This window comes from Lates calcarifer, linkage group LG17 (assembly GCF_001640805.2).
Source record: "Lates calcarifer isolate ASB-BC8 linkage group LG17, TLL_Latcal_v3, whole genome shotgun sequence".
NCBI classification, from domain to species: Eukaryota; Metazoa; Chordata; class Actinopteri; family Centropomidae; genus Lates; species Lates calcarifer.
In genome coordinates this window covers 21,209,532-21,235,801 of record NC_066849.1, presented here as the reverse complement: position 1 = coordinate 21,235,801, position 26,270 = coordinate 21,209,532, and the positions used below count along the sequence as shown (strand labels likewise).

At 40.2% G+C, this 26,270-nt stretch overlaps 3 protein-coding genes across 3 annotated transcripts in view; 2 read left to right on the top strand and 1 right to left on the bottom strand.

The window, feature by feature from the left end:
* The window catches only part of dock7 (dedicator of cytokinesis 7), a 43,651-nt gene extending 28,469 nt beyond the window's left edge, over positions 1-15,182 (bottom strand). Inside the window, 15 exon segments of the mRNA XM_051077065.1 lie at positions 5,689-5,851; positions 6,029-6,122; positions 6,281-6,423; positions 6,911-7,073; positions 7,347-7,427; positions 7,709-7,858; positions 8,354-8,420; positions 8,522-8,607; positions 8,872-9,084; positions 9,165-9,215; positions 9,217-9,295; positions 9,423-9,491; positions 10,308-10,483; positions 11,842-11,941; positions 15,050-15,182. Coding sequence (XP_050933022.1) covers positions 5,689-5,851; positions 6,029-6,122; positions 6,281-6,423; positions 6,911-7,073; positions 7,347-7,427; positions 7,709-7,858; positions 8,354-8,420; positions 8,522-8,607; positions 8,872-9,084; positions 9,165-9,215; positions 9,217-9,295; positions 9,423-9,491; positions 10,308-10,483; positions 11,842-11,941; positions 15,050-15,087 — 1,673 coding nt within the window. The 5' untranslated portion in view covers positions 15,088-15,182.
* Positions 164-4,827, top strand: angptl3 (angiopoietin-like 3). The gene is made up of 7 exons (XM_018696637.2): positions 164-872; positions 1,300-1,410; positions 1,572-1,683; positions 1,780-1,893; positions 2,199-2,294; positions 3,075-3,347; positions 3,536-4,827. The coding sequence occupies exons 1-7, from the start codon at positions 339-341 to the stop codon at positions 3,718-3,720; spliced, it is 1,425 nt and encodes a 474-aa protein (XP_018552153.1). The 5' UTR covers positions 164-338; the 3' UTR covers positions 3,721-4,827.
* Positions 15,183-16,594: 1,412 nt separating the features above from the next.
* atg4c (autophagy related 4C, cysteine peptidase) lies at positions 16,595-25,829 on the top strand. The gene is made up of 11 exons (XM_018696613.2): positions 16,595-16,802; positions 16,938-17,058; positions 17,691-17,774; positions 18,334-18,564; positions 20,008-20,347; positions 20,845-20,915; positions 21,633-21,835; positions 22,094-22,172; positions 22,948-23,024; positions 23,510-23,629; positions 24,075-25,829. Exons 2-11 carry the CDS (start codon positions 16,944-16,946, stop codon positions 24,240-24,242), a joined length of 1,488 nt encoding a protein of 495 aa, XP_018552129.1. The 5' UTR covers positions 16,595-16,802; positions 16,938-16,943; the 3' UTR covers positions 24,243-25,829.
* Positions 25,830-26,270: the final 441 nt, after the last annotated feature.

Below are 26,270 nucleotides of genomic sequence, written 5' to 3'. Positions count from 1 at the left end.
GAAGGGGAGGGGGGTGTATATGTCATTTGCTCACTGCTGTGATTTGTTTGTTCAGGAGAGGGAGGGCTCAAGGGGGGATTTGGGAGGAGGTGGGGTAAAGAGCTAAAACATAGTAGGGTTTAATGATCAGCTAATCCCCCCCTCCTCTACTGAAAGCGCAGTATATAACACAGAGCAGCCTGCTGCTCTCACATCATTTTAACAGCAAGGAAGTCTAGGTTATAGACAGAGGGAGAGAAAAAGGTGTTTAGAACAGCACAAAGTAGAGGAAGGCGAGAGCTATTAACAGTGTGATAAGATTACTGCTATTCAACATTCCAGGACTGGACAAGGAAATCATGATGAAGCTGTTTTGTCTGTTGCTGCTGCTGCTTGCTAATTCCATTGCTGCTGTTCCTCTGGAAAACTCAGGTAGAGAAGAACAACCCATCCTGCCCTCTCAGGCCTTAAGCACAGGACCAAGCCCTACTGAGGCAAAGTCTCGCTTTGCCATGCTGGACGATGTTCGCCTACTTGCGAACGGCCTCCTTCAGCTGGGCCAGAGTTTACGGGAGTTCGTCCACAAGACCAAAGCCCAAATCAACGACATCTTTCAAAAGCTGAACATTTTCGACCAATCTTTTTACCAGCTCTCAGTGGTCACGTCAGAGATCAAGGAGGAAGAGGAGGAGCTGAAGAAGACCACCAATTTCTTGAAGGCCAACAATGAGGAGATTAGGAACCTGTCACTGGAAATCAACTCTAAGATCAACAGCATCCTGCAGGAGCGTACACAGCTGCAGAGCAAGGTGGGGAGCCTTGAGGAGAGGCTGAAGGGACTGTCACAGAGTATAGTCCCTGCTGACCAGCTTAGTGAAATCACAACACTCAAGGTAAGCAGCTAGTAAGTGCTGAAGCAATTCCTCTGAGTTCTTCATTTAAGTCTGCATCAGTTAGTGGGTGGTATGTGCATATCAAAAGTAGTGAAAAGTAAGCAAATAAAAACTTCATCAAAAGTTTCTCTCAATTTGAGTTAACAATAAAAATGTCTTTAATGACCTCTGCTAACTTCAATCCTTGTGCCACTTAAATTATCACTGCACAAGCTTCATATGATCATGAACTGTTGCATTATTGTTTCCAATTCCACTTGTAACAATACTTGTTACTGATTCTGACTTCTGAGGAAACTGATATTCAAACTGTAGTTATCAATTTGTTCAATTTATGTCACTTAGCAGCCGCTCCTCAAAACATTTTGAAATACAACATATATGTAGGGAGAATGATTAAACACTGTTTTCATTATGGCTTTCCCAGGAAGTGATTGAAGCTCAAGAGAAAACAATCACCAATCTGCTGAAAGCTGTGAAAGAGCAGCACGATCAACTTGACCACCAGAAAGTCAAGATTAAAAACCTGGAGGAAAAGGTAGAGAACTGAAATATTTCACCACATTTTGCCTTTAAAAGCCAAACATCTGTTTACTTTGAGAATAGGTTCTGCTCTAGGAATATGGGGAGGGATTCAACGTTTCTTCTAGGGCTGACAACATAATTTAACACTGCGGATTCATTTGCATTCCCTTGCAGCTAAGCTATGACAGTTTTCAAGATACGGTCGATAAGCCAGTGGATTCAGACGCTGCAGCTCCTAATATGTTTGAATATCTGATGGGAAACTCAACTGGTCTGGACACAAATGGTGAGTATATTATCAGCTGTTCAAAATGTTGGGAGTACATATGAAATGTCTAAAAGTAAAAAATTTGGATGTATTAATTTTGGTTTTGTGTTACAGATCTCCCCATAGACTGCAGTGAGTTGTTTAAAAAAGGGGAGGCAAACAGTGGAATCTATGTCATCAAGCCAAACCGATCAGAGCCATTCAACGCTTACTGTGAAATGGGTTCAGGTGCGTGAACACCACAGCAATCTAAGTTCTCAGTGAGAACGTCAAAATACATTTTTTTGTGTTCAAAGGCACTGACATTTAAAAGATGAAGCAATGGCATCTCCACTCAAGAGGCAAGGAACAAAAAACAAAAGGTTATCAAGCTAGATATCCACAAGAACAGGTTATCAGAGAGGGCAGACAAAAGGCTGGATATCCCATTTACATTATCTATGATAAGAAAGCTTCCTGACTATGTAAACTTGTGTGTGTGACTTGTACAGCAGTTAACTCAACTTGAAATATACTTCTCATCCACTCTGTAGATGGAGGTTCAACTGTCATCCAACAGAGGATCGATGGTTCAGTGGATTTTGACCAGACATGGGAAAAATATGAGAAAGGCTTTGGAGAGCTGGAAAGTGAGTAAATTGTTTTACATTTTTTATTATATGCCACTTTTACTATTTGTCAAAACAATATACAACTTGATTTACACCTTTTCCTTACTTGTAATAAGTGCACTTAAGATAATATCCCTGTGTCCATACATACTTCAAGAAGTACCTAACAAGAATCTGAATCTACTTTGCTGCTGAAATTTAGTGATTAAAAATACACATATATATATATATATATATATATATATATTATATTACAAAATAAAAGCATCTGAAGATAGCCCTGGAGCACTGATCATTTAAACTGAATGCAACCTTAACCTGCAGACTTTTTTTGGTCAGGAAGGACATTAACAAATACTTCCTGTAGGAGTGGTCATAGGAAATGGTTTTGTTTTATATCAGCCCTGAGTGGACAAAGTGATTTCCTGTATTATGTGAGTGCACAGCAAGTTTTGGCAACTTTCCATTCAGTAGTCACTGGCTCAGACAGCTGCTCGTGGGTGCAGTCGTGCTACATTCCAAAGAATGGCTCCTGCAGCCATGAATTTTAGTCGCACCGCTCTTTCGCAACTACCTACCCAATCATTATACCTTACAACTGACTGCAGCATGCTAGAGCAGGCCAAGGGAAACATCTTGTCTAATTAAATATGGGTGACTAAAAGCCTATTGGAGATTAATTACAAATTGATGTGACAGACTACAAACTTTGAGACTCCTTGCTGACAGACAAACACATTAACAGACATAGAGGATCAGAGGATTTTTTTCACAAATACTGATTTATGTTTAATGCAGAGGACTTCTGGCTGGGTTTAAAGAAGATCCACAGTCTTGCACAGCAGGGAGCTTACATCCTACATATTGATTTGGAGGACTGGAAGGAGGAGAAGCACTGGGCTGAGTACCGATTCTCACTGGACGGTCCTTCGAAGGACTACACCCTCCATGTCAGCCATTTCTCTGGTGACCTGCCTGATGCCATGGCCAACAGCACCGACATGAGATTCTCCACAAAAGACAGAAATAATGATAACCACCGAAACTCCAGCTGCACTCGCAATAACACAGGTAAAGTGTCGGACTGGATCCCTACCACAGCGATAATCTAAATAATAAGATGCACTGCATATATTTCTGCTATTTTATCCATCAAACAATGGTTGTTGTTGGTGATATAAAAACAACTGTTGGACTAGATCATTTTGTCAAGACTAAGTTAAGTTTAACTTATGTCTCTTGTCCTGACTCTTTGGCAGGTGGTTGGTGGTTTAACGGCTGTGGAGAAACCAACCTTAATGGAAGATATCTGTGGCTGAGAACAAAGGGACGCTCTGTAAGGAGGAAGGGCATTTACTGGAGGCCTGGTACAGGGCCCTCATATTCCCTCAAGATGACCAAGATCACCATGCGACCAGCCCTAACTGCTGAAAGTGTCAACTGAACCCCACAACTCATACCTTCTCCTAAAATATACTGGCATCTTTCACAAACAGTAATAATATCTAATGCTTATCCAGAATGTTTCATAGACTGGGAAAGCGAAGTAACACAGGCATTATATATGTCTATGACTCTAAATTCTTAGTTTATGTGCAACATTAAGCTGATTGCTTCCTGACACCATTTTGTTAAGAGACTGATGCTGACCAACAGATAACAGGCCAAAAATGTCCGAAGTCAGAAAGCACTGAACTGTCTCAATGATGCAACAAATGCCACACAGGTCGTTAACCTACTGGGTCTGATCCAGCGAGGACAGTGGAACTGTTATTATGCAACATCTGCAATCACTTGCGAAATGGACATATTGATCCATAATCAACAGCCTGATTCAGTGCTGGTTGCAAAATGTCACAGTACTGTAGTAGGAGAGATTTCTGTTAGGAGATATTACAAATACAATTGGTATAATTGCTTGGCTTTCTTTTTGGTGAACTTGCACATTTGCCAACTTCTAAACTATTTAAAAATTCTATTTTTGTGATTTTTGTGACTAGCATGTTCCCAGGAGCTACACACACACACATATGTAAACAGGTTATTACATAAAGCATGCAAATGATATAAGCACTGCAAACCCTGCTTCTCCTACCTTTCAAAAAGTGTCTATACTGGTGAATTTTTCCAATAAAGCCTTGTATTTTTTTCTAGTATTATACACTGCTTCACCCCCAGTGTCATTGTAATAAATCTAATAAGTGGGGGCAATGTCAGCAGTCAAATACAGTACAAAAAGTTGGAGATGCAAAGCTTTGGCAGCGTACTGATAAGCTTTTCTCCTTTGTTTATTCTATGTTCTCTGTTTTTTACTCTGTAAAGTATTTAAACCATGTTCATGCTATGATATGATTAACACTGGTACTGTTAGAAAACATAATTTCCGTGTATTTCCTATGTTATTGAGTCATATTGACTCTTTTCATTATTTCAATATAACTAACTGTATTTGTATTTGTATGTGCCTCATACTAACAACGTCGCCCTGACAAGTAGCTATGTGCTATGTGCAAATCATATTTATGAAGACAAAATAAAAATCTAAAATGACTACATTTTTGATATTGTATTGACCTGCCCTGAGGACAATTTTATTCTTAAAACTTTTGAGATTTCCATCTGGTAGCAGTACTCAGGTTCAATGCCCTGTAATACTCAGAATTAGAGATAATAGATAAGAATATTAAACAATACGGCCTGCAGAAGACTTATTATCCAATATAAATCCCATATAAAACTGCAACACTGATTTTCCTCCACCCAGTCCTCCTAGTTCTTTATGATGGACCAGTTAGGTCTGGTATTAGTTAATCTACTATAGGAAGGCACCTGTTATCTCCAGACCTGCTACTGTGAGGCCCTGTCAGCAGCAACGTCTGGTAACAAGAACATCTTTCCAAGTGACCTTGACAAAAATAGCTCTTGTTCAGATGGAATATGTACACAGCGCACTGGCAGACATGAGGTGAACATTAACGAGCCCCAGTGTCGGTCATCACTGTGCAAAGCTTGAATTGATTTATACTGATTTCTAGAGATGTGCTTTGATTCACAAACATGCGGTTTGCATCTTGCTCAAGAAACATGTGGCATTTTGCCTATATACACAATTTACAAATATGGGTGACTCAAAGCCAAACAACAGCTGCTAGAGGCAATATCCCTCCATAATTCCCAGAAAACAAAACAATTTCCCAAAAGGAAGTTAAATTAAAAAATGGGTTTTGTATAGATGTAAATTTGAACATTAGCCAATGGCGCTATACCTTAGTAACAGGCAACATAAAAGGGCTATGTTGAAATACATTTAAAATCAATTCATCCAAAACTTGATTTAAATTTAAATCCATTTAAAACATGTAAGTAAGGCATAAGAGCTTCTTTTTCAACACACAGAAAGATTTTTCCATACCTGTATGTGGTGTTTGGCACATAGACATCCCTGGCAGGGAACTCCAGGATCTCCCTGGTGGGGCGTACCCTGCTGTCTGGGTAAGGTTTAACCTGCAGGAGGTCAGGGGTCAGGCAATAGTGGGGGTTCTCTGGAGCTGGAGAAATGTCCAACTTCAATTGGGCTGTGGTGACAGTCACAGAGAGAGAAAAGGAGATAACTGATCTGAAACACAATTGGTTCACTTCCTCAAATGTCTGTGAAATTCAGGGGAATCATGATAGTAATTAGAGAGCATGAGGTTAACAGCAACTAATGGGATTAAAAACTTGAAGGATGCTCTGTTCTGTGATGTTTATACCTGTGATGGGTCTGAGTCTCCTCAGTACTGAAGAAGGCCTTCTCATGTCTGCTAAGAACTTATACAAGTCTTCATCACTCAGCCTGTCCCCCTCCTAAAACACACATGCAACACTTTTAAGAAAAAAGAGGAAGCACACCTCAGCTATGTCAGCCATGCTCCACTTTGTGTGTGCATACATCCCAAGCAGTGTATAAAATACATATAGTTCAGACTTGTTTGCGTGGACTTAATGTATGTGGTTGTGGGGACCTGTTTGAAGAAGTTGGTGATGGTAAGTGTTGCAGGTCTAAAGCCTGTCAGACTACACGACTCGTCTCCACTGGTGGTCCTCTCCAGGGAACGCCTTCCCATTATGCTTGAGTTTCTCCGTTCTGACCAGGAGCCTTTTCTCTCTGCATAGACATAAAAAAAGGTTTTAAAATCTTCAATTGAGTTTATTGACAGAATAACACATACATTTCTCTGATCTGCCTAGCAACAAAAAGGCGGCAATCACGGTCAGTATCACAGATACTTTCTGAGGTCAAAGGTTAGACAAACACCAAAAGGTCAAACTCAAAATAACACACAAAGATCAATATGGCTAGAGGCTTTGTTTGAATGTTGTGTTTTCTGTTTGAATTTGCTTTATGTACTATTTGTGGTTGGAAAGTTGTTTTCAGATAAAGACTTTACAGTGTGGTAATGTACTGACATGCTCATGAGCCTCATGCGTGACTTTCAGGCCTCTGTTACAGCTTCTGTCCCCTGATAACTATGTGACATTGAGACTGAGAGAGGCTAGAAGCATAAAAATATTGATGGGAGCCTCCACACTGTTACTGTTAACAACCTGATACTAAGATACATATGTTTACAGTTACAATCCGAATGTCAGACCTGAGAGGCTCATCTCCAGCTCTGTATCTCTCTCAAGACTGCCAGCACTGTTAACAATGTTCATTAGATGGATAGCGGTCCAAGCGAAGGGCATTCGGTAGCGGCCAAGACGTTGGCAGAACTGCTCTGACTGGCCGCGAAGCTTCTCCAGCTTCTCTTTATTCTATAAAAAGACATGTTAAGTTAGTTATATCTGTGATTTCAAAAAAGAAACACAGCTTACAAGTGTACATATTCATTCATTGATTAAAAAATGTATTATACACTGTGAAATATTTCAGCAATAAAATGGATAGAATTGCCAGGAACAAGGATGTTGCTTTACAACTAAACATGTGGCTTAGTATACTTGTTATCTCCTATAAGAATGTATTACTATTGTTAAAATACACCTGAGACTATGTGCAATCCAACACCTAAATCACAATGATCATACCTTAGCAGCATCTGACTCTTTGAAGACCATGTAGGGCTCAGCACACTCTCCAATATCACCTTGCTGCAGTACCTTTTCCAGCTGGGGACAGAGCACACACAGTTTACAGCTACCACATTCACGCACAGCAATGAGGTGATCATACATGACAAAAACTGACTGTAAAATAGTTTCTCAAATATATTCTAATTATCTGATTGGCCCACATATAAGACATATAAGAATATGCCCCAGTGGTTTAATAGAGGTATTTTATGTTTGATTTTTACAAGAGAAAGGGATTCAAGGATTACCTATTTATTTATTTATTTACAAAAACGAGATTTGACATGATGGGGAAAATTATGGGATAACTGTCTTACCTTGATGACCAGGAAGACATCCTGGGAGGGGTAGGTAATAGAAAATATGGCAGAGCGTGCCAGCGTGGAGATAGCCGCTGTCTGAATGTGTGGACGCAGCATCGCCTTCGTCTGCTCGGAGTTCAGGTCGAAGAAAAAGTTCTCTGATATCTGAGGGACACATACAAAAAGATAATTATGACATGTTCATAGCAAGAATGTTAAATTTTATACTACAACCACAATATGACAACCATTAGTATCCAATCAGTTTCTGAATGAACGGCTGTGTTACTGCAACCTGATTTCTTGCTCATGGTGGCTGACAAACATGATAACATTTCAGTGACAAATGACCCACTTGAGAAATAACAGAGCTCCTGTGCAGAGCAAAATATACGAGCGCTCCACTTATCAAGGCAAGTGCTACCCTCTAGTGTCTGTCAGCTAAAGGGGAGCAGAAAGAAGAAGGTGAACCTCTCCAGATAGATACATAGTTCCACTGTATGATTTAACTGCATTCCTACAAGCATAACAGGGCTACAACATAAAATTTTATAGTCCACTCATCAAATTCGTTTTGGCCTCCCAACAATTTTAATGGTTTGCAGAAGTGACCCAACAACTCAGGGCTGAGGAAGCACTGAAGAAAGCATAACAGCTTACCTTTTTCTTTTCCTTGACATCGTATAAGGCCAAACTAGCAAATATGGGTTCAATTTCGATCTCGAACCTTCAAGGGGAGAGAAAAAGGAGTGGGTCAGCAGAAAGCAGCAGTAAAATAAAAGAGCTAAAAGGCTTTTTTCCCCCTGAAAAAGGCTGTCCACCACTTACTTCAAGGACAAACACTTGACGAGTAGCCTCTGGCCAAAGTGTTCTTTAGGTACTTCAGGCACGCAGTGGCGCTCAATAGGCTCCTCCTACACATTCACATAGAGGGTCACATACAAAAAAACAGGAAAAATGGTCAAAACAACTGTGAATTTCTGTCTATGCTATGGTGAAAAACTCTTAACATTTAATTAATGCAAATTTATTCATTACAAAGACAATTACAGGCATCCAGGGACTGATTTTCAAAACAAAGATTGAGGTCAATGTTACTAACAAATTTACACTGCAATTACAGTTTAATAGTGACTACCAGAAAAAAGCTCCAACATGGGTAGAGGGCTTTACTTTACCTCATCGAGAGCAGGGTGCAGAGCGAAGAGTTCGCGGTGGCGGTTGGCCTTGCGGTGCTCTTCATTGTGCCTGTCAATTTCCTCGTTGGGAGCACGGTCAAGCAGGTGAGGGAGGAGGGCATCAGGGAGGGAGTTCTTCAAGTCAAAAATGCTGCAAGCCCAGCTGCCACGTGGAGTGTCATCTATGGACATCGACCGCCGCTTCAGGTCATCCTACACAACATCCAGCACACATAAATATGAGTCTCAGGCACACCCGTGCACAAAAACAAGATTTTAGGAAGCTCTGGTACCTGGTCATCCTGGTAGCTGCTGCTGTCTGGCATCTCATCAGCCTCAAACACCTTGTTTGGGCAGGCCTTTCTGACGTTCCTTTTGCTTGTCCAGAGTGTTGGGGTTGAAACCTGTACCGAGCTTGTGATATCTGAAGGAGCAAGCAGTCATTTAAGAAACAGAGATTAACTGAACAATATTGTCAGTGGTCTACATAGTTAGTATATTTTTCAAAAAGAACCCCAATTCTAAAGAGAAAAAACACGATGAAGCCTTACTTTCTGTTGACAACAGCCCAGTCTTCTGTGTAGGATCTGACACAGTCTCTGACATGAGGATCAGTGTCCCTGCAGCAAGACACACTCAATCAGTCAAACAAGGTTTATTTTAACAGCAAGAGACAGACTTTAAAGGCATTAGTCTAAGTGAATTAAGATGACAGACTGATGTTGTATCATCTTTTTGGTACAACATGCAGTGACGCACGCTTCTGATGTTTTTGCCACCTCTTCTGAAATACCAAGAGCCAGAGCTACAGTAAGTGAAGGCATTGAGCCTGTAGGTTTTTCATCTCTAAGTATCTGCAGCTTTTTCAATAATTAAAATCAACAATAATAAAGGCTGACAGAACACACAGCATTACAGAGTTACACGAAGCAGTCAAAGCCAAACATTACTTCAAATAGAACTAAATATGTCTCTGCTTTTTCTCATAAATCAGTGCAGTGACTAATCAGCACTACTTGGCAAGCTTTAGAAAAAAATGCCTGCCTCTTCCCAAAGTCACTGTAACTTGATAGTAAGAAATCTTTCCTGTAGAAAGTAGTAGTAGTATGATTATGTACTATATTAAACTTATATGTGAAACTTACTGAGTGTAGTATCTAATATAATGCAGCAAGAGAAGCTGGAGAGATGGAGTTAGCAGAGGTTCATGGCCATGTGGCAAACAGTTTAAAGAGGGTGACTTGGCAAGTGGTAACACTTTGCCACTGAGAAAATGATAATTGGGTCTGAAAATGAAAATGAAATGTGGAACTAAGTGCTCACAATTCTCTTTGCTGAGAAAAAAAAACTGAACATTCACAGTAAATAGGGTGTGAGATTGTACTTTAACTCCACACTTGCTACTTTAGCCTCTTTCAACCATGCAGCAGTCTTACCCTTCCTCAGGCACAGCTTGTACCACTGTGCGACACTCCCTGGGTGTGTAGATGACCTCAATGTCATCTGGGGGAAACTCAATCAGATCCCTCAGGGGACCTGACTCGACGATGGGAGGGTGAGTGATGAGGTACTCCTCAAAATCCACTGGCTCCACTGCCTCTGTGAGGGGAACCTGAGGGAGAGGAGAGATCAGAAGAATGGGGAAAGTCAATTAGCTGTGAAGACACAGTCAGCTGTTCGGTCCTCCTGTCTACACCTGTTCTTACTTTCAACTGTACATAAATGTCTTGGTAATGCATTAAAGTCCCATACAACCTCACAGGAAAGTAGCAGAGTTATGGCTTATTAGTCACTCTATGAATCTATACTAAGTATAGCACCAACAGGTCCAAAATATGAGGTCATTTCAGTTATTTCTGTTGAGAGAGCAGTTCTAACTTCTGGATCATCTTTCATTCTAAATGGGAAAATCAATTCTAAGGAAGACACATCTGTGATTTGGGCAATTGTTTTAAAATGCCCTCAGGCTGATACAAGTAACCAGATTAGTGAGTGTGCTACTTCAAGCATAGACTAATGGTTTCAAGCGTCTTAGTCTGTTTTTAAAATGATTAACCCAGGGGGAATCTTTCTTTCAGCAGGTTCAGTTTAAGTGAGCGTATGTTTGTCTCTCTCTGTCTCTCTCTCTCCCCCTCTTGAGGACTTTCAACACAAATACCTCTCTCAATTTAATTAAAAGCCATCTGAAGCCTAATTAAGGATGAGTGGGGGAGTATTTGCTGGTGTTTGGGCTCAGAGTCGCTGAGGGTCAATTGGCACCACCCTTTTAATAAACATACTGTCTGAGCACAAACACTGTTAACACTAGAAAAACACTGCAGCAGACACCAGATGTGGTGAACAGGCCAATCAATGGCTATCCCTCATGGTATTTAGCAAGACATAAACAACAGTTGTGCAGACACTTAAATAACCACAAACTAGACTGAAAATGACATCCTTCTCTCAGGTAGTAATACTGTAGTAGACTGAAGTCAGATATTACTGTTGTTAATGTACTTGATTAAACTTTGGTTAAGGCTACAGATGACAAAAGGAACCAAGTAATTAATAAGTCAGTATTTGATCATTTGATACTGAGCAGTTAGCAGTTAGCAACAGCAGTGAGAGGTGACTCAGTCTTGAGAGTGACAACTGAGCATAACACATTCTTGTTTTCCAAATAGCATCGCTTACAATTTCTTTATACCAAAACACATCAGGGCACGTAAGAGGATGATTTATATATATATATAGTTTTTTATATATATAGTTCATGTATTCATGTTTGTTTCCCAATACAAGCAGACATCAAAATTTTAATCTAAGTGGAAACAATTAACTGTATCATAACTGTTAAGAAAAAAAACACAGAAATGGTATTTTTGGCAGTTTAAAAGGTTTTCAGACAATACAGTTTAAGGTGCTATAAAACTAGTATGTTGATTCAAGCAATGCTCTGGACTTTCAGGAGTCTTTGAGAATACTCACTGTGTTGCTCGTTGTTGTCCCAACATTGAGGTTTTTGAATAGTTGTGGGGAGCCCCCATACTGGCCAGCTATCTGCTTCCTGACCTCTGCTGCCACAGTCCTGCAAATAGAGGAGAGATAGAGGAGAGAGGTTTAATACAGTCATTATGAAAAGTCTGTGTAATGATCAACTAAGCCGTCTGGCTTATTTGTATTTATATCATGATTAACAGTTCAGATCTCAAACGTTAGCGGTCAAAGTAAGAAAACACATCTGTGTCAGTATCACAAACGTGCAAATTTGCGATATCGGGTGCCAGATGTATGGTGGTAAAGATTATTTGTCTGACCCCTTTTTGTAACATGGCAGGGAATAAATGGGAAGTTAAAACTAAATGAAGTAGCTTCTAAGCTCATTTTTAATTAAAGCCTTTAACCCTGAAGCCCAGGTGAGATTTGACCATTTGTCTGTGAAACTGAAATAAAAGAGAGTAATAAATGCAATATGCATTTCAGTATGAAGATGTTATTCTGGGGAAAACCTAAGGAATGCTGTTTAAGATGAGGCTAAGCAACAGGATTACACTTCTTGTCCTTATATGATTTTCTCTAGTGTCTCTGCTCATAGACTTCAAATGTCGCCTCAGACAGGATCATATATTACACCCAGACAGAGGAAAGAAACAAATAAAAACCTCTGGACCCTAGTGGTCAGCACAAAGCTCTGCTATAGCCACACACATACACAAGTCCTCTAAATCACAGCAACCACCAAAACCACTCAGAGACTTTTGCCTTGAACAAAACAACAACGCAGCAAGTAGCCCGAAGTGACACAAACAAATAACAAATTAGAATCAAGGATAAAGGCTAGACACAAAAGATTCAAGGTTATGTTGCACAAGTAACATAGAGTCTATGAGGAGACATGGTTATTATTATTATTATTATTGCACTTTTCTTCATAACCAACAAGCTGACCAATTTTCTTTCTCTCTGCTCTCCATCCAAAAGCAAAATCACAACAACTAGTCTGAAGGTTACTTTGATCTGTTGGCCATGATCACAGCAAGGATTAGGTGTGATCCAGACAGTGAGATCATTGCTAACCTCAAACCTAAGTCTGGTTTCTTCACTGCCACCACAGTGCTGAGTTCACGTCTGCTCCATGTACACAAACAGGTGATCCTGAAGCCAGACACAAGGCTGCAACACAGATGAGGTCAAGCAAATCACTGTGAGCAGAAATGTAATATGAAAGCTGCGTGGTTCACCTTGCAAGCTTAAGATAAACATGATCATCTACAGTAGTAAGGATCCAGTGGCCTCTGCAGTGCAGAGCTGTCATCACTGGAGAAACCAACAAACACATTCCACAGTCCTCCGCAATGCCTCTTACCAGACCTTTACTAGCACTGGTCACTGCACAGAGGAATAACTTCATTAAACAAACAGCTCCTGAGATTTTCACTTCAAGGTGGTGAGCAAACAACAACTTATACATACAACAAAGTAGGCAACTGAAGTTTATTATAGAAGCAAACCATTCAACTGAAACATGTGATTTAAACCTCTGGGCAAAGCTGCTTTAGCAACTCACTAAATTTGTCTCAGCATGTGACATGATAAGCTAACTCACTTTTATTATTAACAGCATGCCAAAACAGGTGGAGTGAATAATATCAACATGGTAAACTGCTACCACTGACCTAGGAGTGAACACAATATATAAGGCAATCTGTCATTCATAACTATGCCCTTTATTAAGGTTAGATTGTTTTTTTTATTATTGAGGCTGTGTCAGAAAGTTACCACCTTATCTGTATTGTAAATTTTGAGGCCACTGTTTGTGATATTGTGATAAATGGTGGTATTATACTGTAAAGTATGTGTAGCATCACTGTATCATCTGAGGGTTCGTTAGTTGACTCTTATTAGGCATCTGTGAATCATCCTGTCAGAATAACCTGCCAGGAGGGGGGCTTCCCAGTGCGTATAAATCAATATGAAATTCCAATAATTGGATGTGGTTATGATTAATAGCTGGATTAAGGCTGTAATAGAAATACATACTCCTCCAGTCTTGAGGTGAACAATTAAATTAAATTCTGTAGGCACACAGCAGCAACAACTTCAAAATCCAATCTAACTCTTAATCACCTTGTTGTATTTTTTAATCTATGGTTAAATAAACTATGTTAACAATCTTAAAATGGAAGAAGAACATCACTGAGGTAGATGTGCAAGGCCTTTTGGAAAAATCCAGTTCTTCCATATGGAAAATGAAAACAAGCGACAGCAGGCATTTCTCCTTTCCAAAAACCTCAGATGGTCAAAATAATCTCTCCAGAAGGGCGTTAAATCTTATTTCATCCATCTCATTTTCATCCAGACACTGGTCCAGAGAAAAACTGAACCAAGAAGCTGGCAAATATAACTGGTTTGCATAATAGCTGCTAGAAAGACTTGACTGTGACTTAAGTGATCAGCTGGGACAATGACTAAAACATGTTTATGTTGATGATTGAGTGAGACAACAGTTCATCTCTACCAAAGCATATCTATCTATCTATCTATCTATCTATCTATCTATCTATCTACCTACCTACCTACTGGTTGGGATGATGGTATTTGACAGCACAAAGCCCTTTGTTAAAGAGATTACTTTAATCTGTCTAAGGGGCGGGGAAGAGGTTATAATATCGCTGTTTGACGGCTGCTGAGGGAGGCTTTTGTTTCCAGGCCTTCTGTCTTGCAGGTATCTGCTCAATCCCGTAATGAGGTTTTGCTTAAAATAAGTCAACAAAGTTCAGTCACATCTCCTCTATCAGTACCAGCAGTACCTAGCTGTGCACTGTTAGCTGCTGTATGCAAGATAGCTAACTAGCTGTCCAAAATTAACGGTTTACAATTTGGAGTAAGTGCCTTCGTATAGGGATAACGGTTATAAACCTAACTCCTCTCTGGGCAGGATAAACTCATTAAAACGATATTACATCCCGTCTCTTTGTTGGCATTCAGTGCCGCTGTCTGTCTGGGTGGGTCTGAGCATCTTTGCCGATGTGGCTAACAAGCGGCTAGCTCGGAGCAGCTAGGCTGCGCTGGCGGCTGGGCCTCCTCCTTCTTCACAGGGTTCCCTCAGCGGTGGGTCTGAGGACGACCTATATAAAAGCGACCGAGTGTTCGGGGTGTCTTTAACGAGCTCGTCTCGGGGGTCTCGAGTCTTTACCTGCTGATTTTTTGGGCGAAGGCGCGGCGTTCAGCCATGGCAGTGGCCGCTGATGTGCTTTAGCGAAATTCCCAGGCAGGCACGCAGGAAGCAGGCAGACTCCGCTTTCCACTCACTCACTACGGCCACAGGGAAAACGGGGAAACTGGAGAATGGAAGCATTACCGTAATGACGGTAATGATGTGCAAAAGAACACACCCAATGAAAAGCTCCTGCGCACTGTACTAGGAGGAATAAAACTAAACTCCCAACAGCTGGACAATTTAATTTGAGGATTTCACATAATGTTCACCATTACAAATGTGATTTACATCTGCACAAAAATTGTAGAAGTGGTGGAATATATAATATTTTAAAAAATATTGTTTCATTAGTTATTATATTAGGATTTTTACCTGGATGAAAAGTATTAAATCCTTTTTACACAATGCAAAGTAAGTACAAGTTTAAATATTTTTATGTATGTTTTACCATATTTTTTCCCATTCTGAAATTAGTGATAGAAAATCTAAATCTCCTTTTAAAAAGTGTTGCTGATTATTAAGCCTTAAGCATTATTAATCTGCTGAAAAATTATTTTGTGTTGCAATTGGTTGCTAATTTTTCCTTTAAAATGACTAAATTATTATTTGGTCATCTAAAGTTGCAGAATAATTTTCTGTTAATCGACTAGTCAATTAATCATTTAATCATTGCTCTAGATTAAACTTTCAGTAACAGTTTTATTTGTTGCTTGTGGTTGTTACGTGTATTTTTTAACCCTTTTAGTCCTTTTCTCTCAGGTCTGACCACCTTTTAGTAGAAGTCTTATTCTCCATCTTTTGTACTCTGCAATATAAATATATATCCGATTTCTCTTGTGCTGTAATTGCTTTAAAAATCACCGAGAGAACACAAACTCTGTAATGCACATGAATGCACAGGAAAAAAGATACTTAGTTTAAGCTTTACTTATAATGTAGTCAAATTGATTCCTCTGTTATTGGGATCTCGTCTTTTAAGAGAGAAAACTAAATATACACTATGAGAAAAGAAAATCACACACTTTGGTTCTGTATTCGAAAAGCATTTATAAGTCTCAAGTGATAAAATGATAAACGTCAAATTATTTGGTAGGATAAAAAGTTTATGAAAATATCCCAATTGCAATATAACTTGAAAAATAAGTAAGTCTAATAATTGTATCGCATTAACTGGTAAAAGCTCTACACTCATTAATGTTGTTCATGATGTTTCATATAGATAATCAAAGGGGCACATTTTTAGATGACCATCAACACAGTACTGTAATAACAACGTTGTGAAGGTGAAAATCAGGAGCGATGCTGTGAAGCTGGCACAAATGTCCATCTTGCTTTTTGATCGTGGCCCTGCCTTTACACAACACAGAGCGCTTGTTTTGCTACAATATCCCACTCGAGCGGAATATCCACTTAAGACGGTGTGAATAGTGGGTTGAAACACCGCCCTCTCGGGCTACTCTGACTTTTAAATCGAGCCATCGGAGACCTGCCTCTTCCTTCTCTCCTTGGACCCGGCGGAAACACCGCGAGATCAGCTGACTTGACTCTCCTACTTCCTCAAAGTGTAAACATTGGCAATCGCAGGGCAGTGTGAGGCCACGGAGCAAATCATGAGCAACAGACTATATGTGTTAGATTGTCTGTATAACACAATGTGACGTTTGAAGCTTTGTGCGGAGCTACGAGAGCAGCTGTGAGCGGCAGAACAGCTGATCGAAGGAGCTCAAAGGTAACGACGGATTCACTGCAAGCTGTGATTTCATGTAGTTTTTAACTGTGAAGTGATAACTGCTACACTCAACTCTGTGTGCGTGCGTGCGTGCGTGTGTGTGTGTGTGTGTCCGTGTGTCCGCTGTGTACCAAGGTTTGTATGCTGTGTGGGAATGGGTTCCATCCCCTCTTGGTCCAAATGGAGAATAAAGGGAGCGACGAGGTGGAAAAATTGAAGACAAAGTTCTTGTCAGTGTGGCACAATGTGAAGTACAGTAAGTAATTTTCTTGAGGCCAGAACACACACACACACACACACACACACACACACACACACACACACACACAGAGTACTGCCATCCATGCTTAGTCGCCTGTGTCCACTTTGTTTCATGCATCACTGCAGTGCCGTGTCGACCTGTCGATATAACTTAACTAAATTTGAATTTGTAGCCTCCCCTAAATTGGTATCAGTACAATTGCAATGCAGAGATACCAACAATAACATGTACTGCGGACACAGGAGGAGCACAAATAAAACATGCTCCACAATTCAATGAGACAAGAACCTACTGCTGTTGAGTCAGCCCCTTAAAATAGTTCTTTGTCACACTGTTCACACTAGTTTGTGTGTTTTCTTTCAGCTCACTAACACTAAAGTTTCTGCTGTTTCTGTTTATCCCCCTCAAAAAACACACAATGTGGTTATTCCCTGCATTTAATGTAACAGGAAGTGGGGAAAAAACAGAATACTGCAGTAGGAAGAAATCTTGGGTCCAAGCCAGAACATTGAATGATGGGAGTAGGTGTGCCAGTCAACTAAGTAAATAGGTTTTATCAGAGCTTGTTGTGTCTTTAACCATAAAAACAAAAGCATAATATATTGACTTTTTATTGTGTGTCTTAGGTTGGGCTCTGAAATCAAAGACCTCATTCAGTAGAAATTCCCCAGTGCTTCTTCTGGGAAAATGTTACCATTTTAAAGTTGAAGGTACAGTATACACACACACACACACACACACACACACACACACACACACACACACACACACACACACACATACACATACATAACAGCTACTGGCAGTACACTTACACACACAGTGCATGCCCTGTAATGATGTTCACATGCTTAAATATGCAAAAGTTTCACACTGTAATATAACATAAAGAAGCACTGTTTCAAACTTCATGGAAACATAGAGCTATATCTGTTTGTTGAGGAACTTTCCACTTTCTTTATGAGTCTGGTTTGACATGCTTCTCTACATTTATCCTCCACTTAACCTCAGAGTAATAACAGTCTGGTGGGGTCTGATTAAGGGAATAAATGCATGGAGTAAAACATTTACCAGCACTTTATTATGTTGGCAGGGACCAGAAATGATGATCACCAATTGGTTTAGTCTCAGGACTAGGACAGCATTGTCTCAGTAATTATTGTCAAGACAAGACAAGCACTTTGCACACTGTTTGGAGTAAGAATCTTTCACAAGTTTCAGATGGAAAAAGTTAACTGAGTTGATCCCACGGTCATTTGTTTGCCTCAGATGACGACAGTCTCACAGAAGCCTGCTATGAAACCTCTGATGAGGACTTTGTCATGGGGAACGTGGAGGCTTTCCGGAAGGATTTCGCGTCTCGAGTGTGGCTGACCTACAGGGAGGAGTTCCCTCCCTTGCCCGGCTCCACCCTGACCTCCGACTGTGGCTGGGGATGCATGCTGAGGGCTGGACAGATGATGCTGGCTCAGGCACTCACTCTACACTTCCTGGGCAGAGGTGAGTGAAATGATGGTACCTCAACCTCACTGACAGTAAAACCCCATGTATGAAAAGTGTGGACTAATATGCCATAAGTGGAGTTTGATTTCTCTCAGTTCAAAGTCAAGCTAGATGTGGCAGTTTACACTAAACAATCTGAGAAGGGAAAATCACTTTAGCTGGATTTTTTTGGTTTTGAAAGAGGATATTAGTATCTCAAATGTCTCATTTAACGGCCACTATTAAAGTGCCTTTGAGTGAGAGGGGAAGCTGCCAGTTTGGCTGGTATTTGGACACTGCTCACACCCTGCAGCTCTCAGGTGTTCATTTTTGCAATGTCTATGAATGTGGAGACAGACAGAGATAATCATCAGCAAAAGTCTTTATTTTAGAACAAAGAACGAAATAAGAAGCATTAAGTGAATTAAGTCAAATATTGTAGGTCATTTTGGAATACACTTTAAATTTATTTCATATTAAGTTTCTTTATTCCAGGTGCAGAAAGCCAGACTTGTTTTGAGAGTTTCCTCAACCTCAACCTCAAACAGAAAGTTTAATTTAGTTGATGCAGGTCATTTAAAATGAGTGAATCCCTCATATCTTTGTGAGATCTATTGTCTCTGAAGTCTCCTAGACTTTATGGTTCCACATAATGAGATGACAGTGCCAGTTTAATGCAGTCATTTAGAAAACAATATTTAAAACTTGTTCTTCTGTCAAATCTAAAATATGTCACTGGTGAAATATTTCTCTATAAAGTGACTAATGGCCACTTAAGGATATTTATTGATCAATTTCACTTTGATTCACTTTGGATCAAGGTCATTTTGTTAATGCCTTAGACTCTACTCTGGCCCATTTTATAGCCCGGGCCACTCCCATTCTCTCCGCCTTCTGCTCCCACCCTGTTTGTAAGGCTAAGGCACAGTTAAAGTGAAATACTGGGACACTCAAACTTATAATTGAACAGAATATTACACATATTCTGTAACAGAAGCACACACGGTTCTGTCTGTTTAAGGCTAAATCCTTTAATTTCACAAGTTCTGAAAGACTTTTTGTTCTTAATGGCGATGGTCTAAATGGAACTTAAGAGAGCCTCATAAATACCTGGTGCCTCTCATTATTTTCCTGAAACCTTTAGGCTGCTCTGGTCTTGCACTACAAGTAAGACCTTGATTTTTTTTTTAAGTAATTTGAGTAATTTGTTTGTCTATTTTCTTTGTTGTCATATTAAAGTAGTTTTGAGCCATCACACCTAATCTGTTTAATTTTCTAATTTGTTTTCATTAAATCTCAACTCTAGAAGTATGGAGTTTTATCAGGGGAGTTTGTGAGAAATACAGTTGTTAGGCCTAATAACATTGCTACCCATAGCTGATTTTAAAATGTTACTTTGTTTTTGGTTTCTAATGTTGATTGTAGCTGATGTTTCGTACGTGATATTTTTTACCTCCACAGACTGGACCTGGTCAGAGGCACTGACCCTCCAGCCTTTAGACACAGAGACGTGGACAACCACTGCAGCCAAACGTCTGGTTGCCTCTCTGGAGGCTTCTCTGCAAGGTTCCCACAGACCCTCTGACCCCGAATTACCACCTGTGCCTCAAGCCCAGGCCCCAGGATCTGCAGAGGAGGCAGATGCACATTTGAAAGAGATGTACCACCGCACACTGGTGTCCTGGTTCGGGGACAGCCCCTCGGCTCAGCTGGGCCTCCACCGGCTGGTCCGCTTAGGCCTGACGATGGGGAAACAGGCAGGGGACTGGTACGGACCTGCTGTGGTGGCACACATCCTCAAGTAAGTCTAAAAAGTTTGATCTGAGTATAGTTACACTCTTACATGTGACTTAAATCCACCCCACTTCTGTCTTTAATCACATAATGATGAAGTATCTAAGTGGAGAGGAAGACGGTAGCAAAGCATTAGATTAAAATATATATATATATATACAATTTAAAATGATTCAACTGCCTAAAACAGCAAATGCAGATAACACTAAGAAACTGCAGGATTTTTTTATAGTTACCTATTGAGCTGTGTATATGTGACATGGGTGTAGAAATATCACACTCACTACAAAGCCCAGGCATGGCTGTCCTGTAGCAGACAAAAGTAATTTATGGTAATGAAACTTTCATTTGTGTTCACAACACATTATATAACACAACACAGTATAATAAAAGATGAACTAGCAACCACACCAGCTGCCACTCCAGGTATAAACTTCACTCCCTTACCCACTCTCTGTCTCTTTGCTCTCTCTTTCCTCCTTTTTCTTTCTCCCTCTCTCTTAGGAAAGCTGTCGAGGAGGCGATGGACCCTGGCTTGGCGGGTATAACTGCCTATGTCTCCCAGGACTGCACAGGTATGAAAGATGAGCCTGTTGATGATAAAACAGGATACTTGGCACAACACAACTGACCCCTCTTTTTCCACCATCTCTCAGCTGCTGCTGCTGCTGCTGAGAGTGGTGACATGAGTTTAACGGTGTCTATTCCCCGACAAACACATCCATTTCAAATCTATGACCACCCACACCAACCTCTCCTTAACCTCAGTGATCTGTGTTTTGATTCATGTTTGTCTTCTCAGTAGCCAGGGCAGAAGATAGCTAGTGTGAGAGTGAGTGTGATGGTGTATTACAAGTTTGGTACTAGCGAGTAGCAGAGAGAAAAGTGGAAGTGACTGTAACTTGTGCACCATACATGCATAATGAGTATAAAGGAATTTAGTGCTGAAATGATTGCTTAATTAATCAAATGTTAATCAACTGAAAATTGTCAGAAATGTTGCTGATCAATCATGAATCATTAAAGTTGTTTAATATTTGTTATTAACCTAAAAAAATAAATATTTGCTGTTTCCTGCTTCTCAGAAAGTGAGACTTTGTCTTACATGACTGTCAATTGAATCTCTTTGTATTTTGGACAGTTGGTCAGCCTGACATGACGCAGGAAATTAAAAAATCAGGACTGATTGACTTAGAGCCTGAACAGACAGAATGACTGATAGACTGACAGGCCAGACACAGACACAGACAAAATGACCTCCATCTGACCTTTGCATTATTGATCCTCTGTAGTGTACAGTGCGGATGTCGTCGATAGCCACAGGGCACCGACAGCAGGGCAGGCCTCTGCTGAGAGATCGGATGCTCCTCCTCCGCCGCAGAACAACCAACCAGCGTCCTCCTCCACCCTGCCAGACAGCCGAGCCGTCATCATCCTCGTCCCTGTGAGGCTGGGCGGGGAGAAGACGAACCCTGAGTATTTTGAGTTTGCAAAGGTGAGGCGGACATGTAGGTTAGGGTGAATTAAGTTTAAATTTAGTTTTAAATGACAGAGTTTTATATCCACACACACATACTTAATAACAAGGCTGGTTAGTGGTTTTACAAGGGGGGACAGTAATTATACTGTAAATAGGAAATGGTCATTGGGGTGTATGGTGAGTTTAATATACTAGTTTTACAGTCACTGAAATACAAAATGAAAGCATTTAGGTTCAGTCTGTATGTTTCTTTGTCCTTCTCTGTTCATTCAGAGCATACTGAGTCTGGAGTACTGCATAGGCATCATCGGAGGGAAGCCCAAACAGGCCTGCTACTTTGTAGGATTTCAAGGTTAGTGTTAGCTTAATGCAAAACAGAGAAAGACACACAGAGAGAGGTTGGTGTGAATAGCAGATTATTTTGCATAATATACCCTTCTTATGTGAAGAGACAAAGTAAGTTAATGTATTCCTGTTTGCGTGAGGAAAACGGAGAGGAGTGGAGATGGAAGCAAGTGAAGCAGGGCTTACTTTATTCTCTCTGACCCATCAAAGCCTCGCCCATTTATCACAAGTAAACCTCCCAAGTTGTAGGCTGTAATTGATTTCCATAGGAGGCATGCATTAAATTTCATCCAGCCCCAAAGTGAGCCACTCTTCATCACCTTCAGGAGCCAGGAGGAACCTTCAGTTGTACATCTTGGCAGTCAATATTTACGCATTTACATTTTACCAATTTGAAATACAGTGGTGGATGATGTCTAAATGACAAGCAATACATTCTCCCTGCCAAGGCTCAGCTCAGCGCTGCATTTATCATATGCAAATGGTCGAATATAATTGCGTGTTTGTAAAAGTAATTCCCCCACACAAAAATTAAATGACAACCTTTTTTTTGTGGGTGTAAAGAATGTGCTTGTACAAACGCATGTGATTATGCAGAATTTAATCCACCCTGGTGGATATTAAAAAGCAACAACCTTCTGGGAGGCATATTTGACGCACACAAGCCTAACAGTAGGCCAAGCGGGTGACTTTGAGCTACTCTGCATAGAAATTGGAGAGAAGCGCGTTTTTGTAATAATCCGATGTTTTTGAATAACTTGTCTTTTGTTTTGTCCTTGCAGATGACAGCTTGATTTACATGGACCCTCATTACTGTCAGTCTTTTGTGGATGTCAGCACCAGCGATTTCCCTCTCCAGGTAATGTGAAATTACACAGACGAGCTGACTGGGGCCCCAGTAATGTGAATTTAATAGTTTCTGTTAGTACTTAAGGGTATGAATCTTAAAGCAGCCCTCGGCCCAATTACCAAGTCCCTATCTGCTGATTTATTTGCTGCTCAGATGTGTGAAGCTGCCACTTAAGAGAAATACGGCAAATACAGGATCAGGTACTGTGAGCCTGAATATTTCAGGACCCATACATAAAAAGCAGCACACAACACTGTATAGCAACTTTGTTTTATGCTTTTGCATGCCGTGGTATACAATGTGACACACACCAGAGTTGTAAATTTATGGATGCTGTGACAGCAGATAAATAGGATTTCATTCATCAAATGATGCAGAATACAGCTTATTTTGTGTTGACGCCTTCCATGGAGTGTATGTATGTATGCCCCACAGTTGCCTGGCCCTTCAGCTTGATGAATATTTTCTGAGGTGTTTTGTCTCTTTTTGTCTAGTCATATCATTGCCCCTCACCAAAGAAGATGCCTTTCAGCAAGATGGACCCAAGCTGCACCATAGGTTTCTACTCTAGAAGCATCCAAGATTATGAGAGAATCAGCCAAGAGCTGTCTAAGGTGCTGCCTTAACACAGGATGCCTTAAAGATCACTCTACAAATGCCACAATTTTTTTCAGTCATATCACAAGTACTATTATTATTATTTTAATGCTGCTGTATATTAATCCTGTTTTGTGTACTAGCAAATGTTTGTGTCAGAAATTGGCCAGTAGGTGGCAGCATTTAGCCATGAATCTGCCTCACTTCGTACTTGCTTATTTACCAGTCAGCAGATTGGGTAGACATTGTAAACCAGACTTCCCTCCTTAAACTTATCAGTGCCTCTGCTGAGAGGACTCTATCTCTATGTATTAAAATGAACACAATTTCTCTACTTGCAACCTGAGAGAGAAGATGCTTCTCATTATGTTAAGTGTCAAAATTCAACAGAAACGGCTGTGAGATGTTCAGTGTGGTGTAACACCAGCGCTCCTCTGAAACACAGGTCTGTTGTTGTTCCAGGTTCTGCAGCCGTCAGCGAAGGAGAAATACCCAGCATTCACTTTCGTGCAAGGTCACGGCAGAGATTACGACCTGTCGGCAGGCCTGACCCCAGAGAAGAGAGAATGGCCCTTCATCCGTGACCCGAGGAGGACGGTCACCACTGCTGGGGACTTTGTGCTGCTTTGACAGCACTGTTTAAAAAAGACTACTGACAGGGAACTTCCTCCTTTTTAAGATTCAAACTGCTCAGTATCCAGAGCCGCGTGAGACTGTTGTGACACTGAAGGTTTTCAAACTCTTTTAAACTACAGTAATTCATTTTATACATCCTGGAAACTTTGTTGCTGAGCAATTTTAGACAAAAACTGCTGTTAACTGGTTGGACTCTTATTTGTTGCCTGGCATTGTGAGCACACTGAATAATTCGTCAGGAAACATTTTAGACATTTCTTTGGTGCTCTGCTGAATTTAATGACCTAACATTTTTATATATTCATCTGCAAAAGAACAGCATTCAAGGAAACACTATTCATTTTGCACCACTGTCTCTGTTTCAATGGACTTAAGACAAGATCTTGATCTTCGACTTTATCAACACACCAGATTCTGGGAGATTTGATGAAGGACTTTTTTGCACCTTACATCATGTTGAAGTCTCAAAGGGACTTACTTATAATGATCACTAGGTCCAGCTCAGCACTCCCATGTTGATGTGACATAGAGCAGTAGAAACTATGACTAAAATCAGTGTTTGCCCACATTGAAGGACTACACCTATGGCATTAAGACGAAGTTAGCCTTAAGCCTTAAGTAATAGAGGCCAAGTGCTCAGTAACTTTTACAAACTTCTCAGCTAAAAACATTTCATCAAACAAGATGAATTCCTCACCCACCTCAAACACCTCAACAACACAAGCACAAGCACAAGGACACTCTTCAGAATTATGCCAATATCTCCTTTTAGTCACGCTAGAGCTAATTTCTTTCTTGTAGCAATAATATATGATGGTGTTGCGTGTTGATATGATTGTTTGCTTGTCTTAGTGTGTTTTTGAGTGGCATTAACTTTAACTGAGTTATGCATCGTGGTGAAAGTGATCAGCTGTAGCAGGTGGGTTTGTCAAAGAGATAATGGTGTTTTGTGCTATACCTCACGAAGCACTATGTGTTATTAATTACCCTTTACTGTAGGATGCTTTGGATGTAATATCATGTACTGTATATATAATCTAACACACATTTAAAACAGCAACTGAAGGCAAATAATTAAAAAACACTCTTAAATCAGATTCAGGGAATTACATTATAGAGAGAACTACTGTAACAACCATCTAATCATTATTATTATTTGCATGTTGTGTACAGTTAACAATTTTGGCCAATTATTTCAAAGCATTTTTGGGAAGTGTTTTTCATACAGAAGAGATTTTTTTAACATTTCATTTTATGTTTCTTATTATATCAATTTTTTTCTAATTCTAATTCCCTTTTTCAAAACACTTTTACAATAGCTACAGGTAAATAAAACTGTAGCTATTGTAAAAGTGAAGGGGCGCACAAAATTACACGTTAGGCTACAAAACTCATGCACTTTGATTCATTACTTCAAAGACACTGAAGTATTCCCACTGTTTAATCTTCTTCATGTGCTTTCCTCCATCACAACACCTGCATGTTTAAGTCAACTTGCACAATTAATCTCTGCAATCTAAAATGTTTTTACACTGCTGGGTGCAAAAGCTGAATAAAGTAAAAAATATTTGACTTTCTCAATCAGCTCTCTTCCTCTGGGTCCACTCCAAGAATCTGAAGTGACTCTGGTCGAACAAAAAAAATACTTTGCTTCATTTTCTGTGCGAGATACAAACCTCAGTGGTGTGCTGAAATGTATTCAATCCCTTCCTCTCCCAGTCAAATGTAGTAGATTAAAACTAATCGTACGTGCTAACCATCTCTACAGCCCATTAACCAGGGACCGGAAAAAATGTGACCCAGTGACACTGGCAGCAATTGTGTTCCTCTGTGAGGAAAAGAAAATATCCTTGTGTGCAAAGCTCTGTTACCATGGATAATCTGTCTGTTGCCCCCTTAGTTTGAGCTATGCCAGACTGTTTTCCTGTACAATACAAATTCTTGTATTATGATGAGCCGTGCTTTTTAAAGGAGGGAACTGTCCCTTCTGTGAGAGAGCCAGGGCAAGGGTGAGGATGGATA